Source organism: Trachymyrmex cornetzi, unplaced genomic scaffold, assembly GCF_001594075.2.
Source record: "Trachymyrmex cornetzi isolate Tcor2-1 unplaced genomic scaffold, Tcor1.1 scaffold34, whole genome shotgun sequence".
In the NCBI taxonomy this organism is placed as follows: domain Eukaryota; kingdom Metazoa; phylum Arthropoda; class Insecta; order Hymenoptera; family Formicidae; genus Trachymyrmex; species Trachymyrmex cornetzi.
Genome location: NW_017298108.1, coordinates 158,090 through 159,494, shown reverse-complemented (window position 1 = coordinate 159,494; position 1,405 = coordinate 158,090). Strand labels below are relative to the sequence as shown.

The window sequence follows — 1,405 nt, the reverse complement described above, 5'->3', positions numbered from 1 at the left end:
GGCCGATCGCCTGAAAAGTGGACCCAGTTTCGATTGCCAATATGGCGTCAGAGACGACCCACACTTTCCGGTTTGTGACGTCAGCATCTGCGCAATGCTCGCCTTGCAGCAGACGACAATTTTTCGATCAAATAATGATTGTAGAAAATAATAAAACGCGTTTGTGTAGTTTTTAATTGCCAAAACAAACTAGAATGCATCAAAAAACGGAATAATGAACTGGGTGTTAAGAATAACAGTTTATTTTATATAATAAAAATAACAGTTTATTTTATATAATAAAAATAACAGTTTATTTTATATAATAAAAATAACAATTTATTTTATATAATAAAGCATTGTAAAACTACAATTTAGATTGTTTCCTAAGTATTTTTGTTTTTTCCCGGTTTTTTTTATTTATCTCATTAAATCTAGTGCAAGCAAAATGCATTCGCATTATTAAATAAAATTTAACGATTGATACAGTTAAAACATGTTCATCAGCTTTACAACCTATTTTCGGTATTTCTATCTCCTCGAGTAAATCAACCACTTCAAATAGAGTGTTATTATTAATATTTTCAGACTATAACACTTTGATCACTGCATCTTCTAGGACAGAACATAAACGAAACATTTGATTGGACGGGTGTAAACTGATACTGATACTGATACTGATACTTATTACTTTGACGGGTGATTATATCGAACAAGGACGGTATTTCTATACTTATATCATCATAACCTTCACTGATCAAATTTGGCGTATCTGCTATAAAAGATCATGTTCAGCATTGGACTTCTTTTCTGAATAATTCTTGCCAACTATCGGAATAGCATTTTGTCTCAATTTCGGTATTATTCTTTCAGTACGATGTACTGTACCATCACTCAATAAAACATCGTTTGAACGAAAAACATCTTCGATGCTGAAATGTTCCTCACAAACAAAACTATGTTCAGTAAGTGGTCTCTTCAACTGACCTAAATTTGCAGTCCAACGATCCAACAATTTTTTGTCCTAATAATGAAATAAATAATCATAAATGTTGCACATAACTTTATAAAATGTAATGAGTATTTTCTTACGTACTTTAGGTGCTCTAAAAAGACTTTTATTCTTAATTCCATTTTCTTTGTTTTGCTTTTTCATACATTCCAGCCCATTTCGGCAATTAAAAACTATACAAACGCGTTTTCCCATTTTCTACAATTTGCTCACGGAGTTTAGACTTAAGCCAGCGGCACACGATGCTTTTTTTCCTGCTGGATTGCTTGCGTGCTACTGTCCTGGCAATCTGACTGGCTGCTATGCTGGAAATTGTATGACTTGCAGGCCCCGCTGTTGGCTGATCCGCTGGATTTTCATGATAGAACCGGTGCTATTTTTCTTGCTTGATTTCATGCTGGCTTATTGTAGAAC

At 33.7% G+C, this 1,405-nt stretch overlaps 1 protein-coding gene across 1 annotated transcript; it reads right to left on the bottom strand.

The window, feature by feature from the left end:
- Positions 1–754: 754 nt before the first annotated feature.
- LOC108763141 (uncharacterized) lies at positions 755–1,186 on the bottom strand. The gene is made up of 2 exons (XM_018510504.1): positions 1,076–1,186; positions 755–1,003 (listed from the first exon to the last, which is right to left on the bottom strand). The coding sequence occupies exons 1-2, from the start codon at positions 1,184–1,186 to the stop codon at positions 755–757; spliced, it is 360 nt and encodes a 119-aa protein (XP_018366006.1).
- Positions 1,187–1,405: the final 219 nt, after the last annotated feature.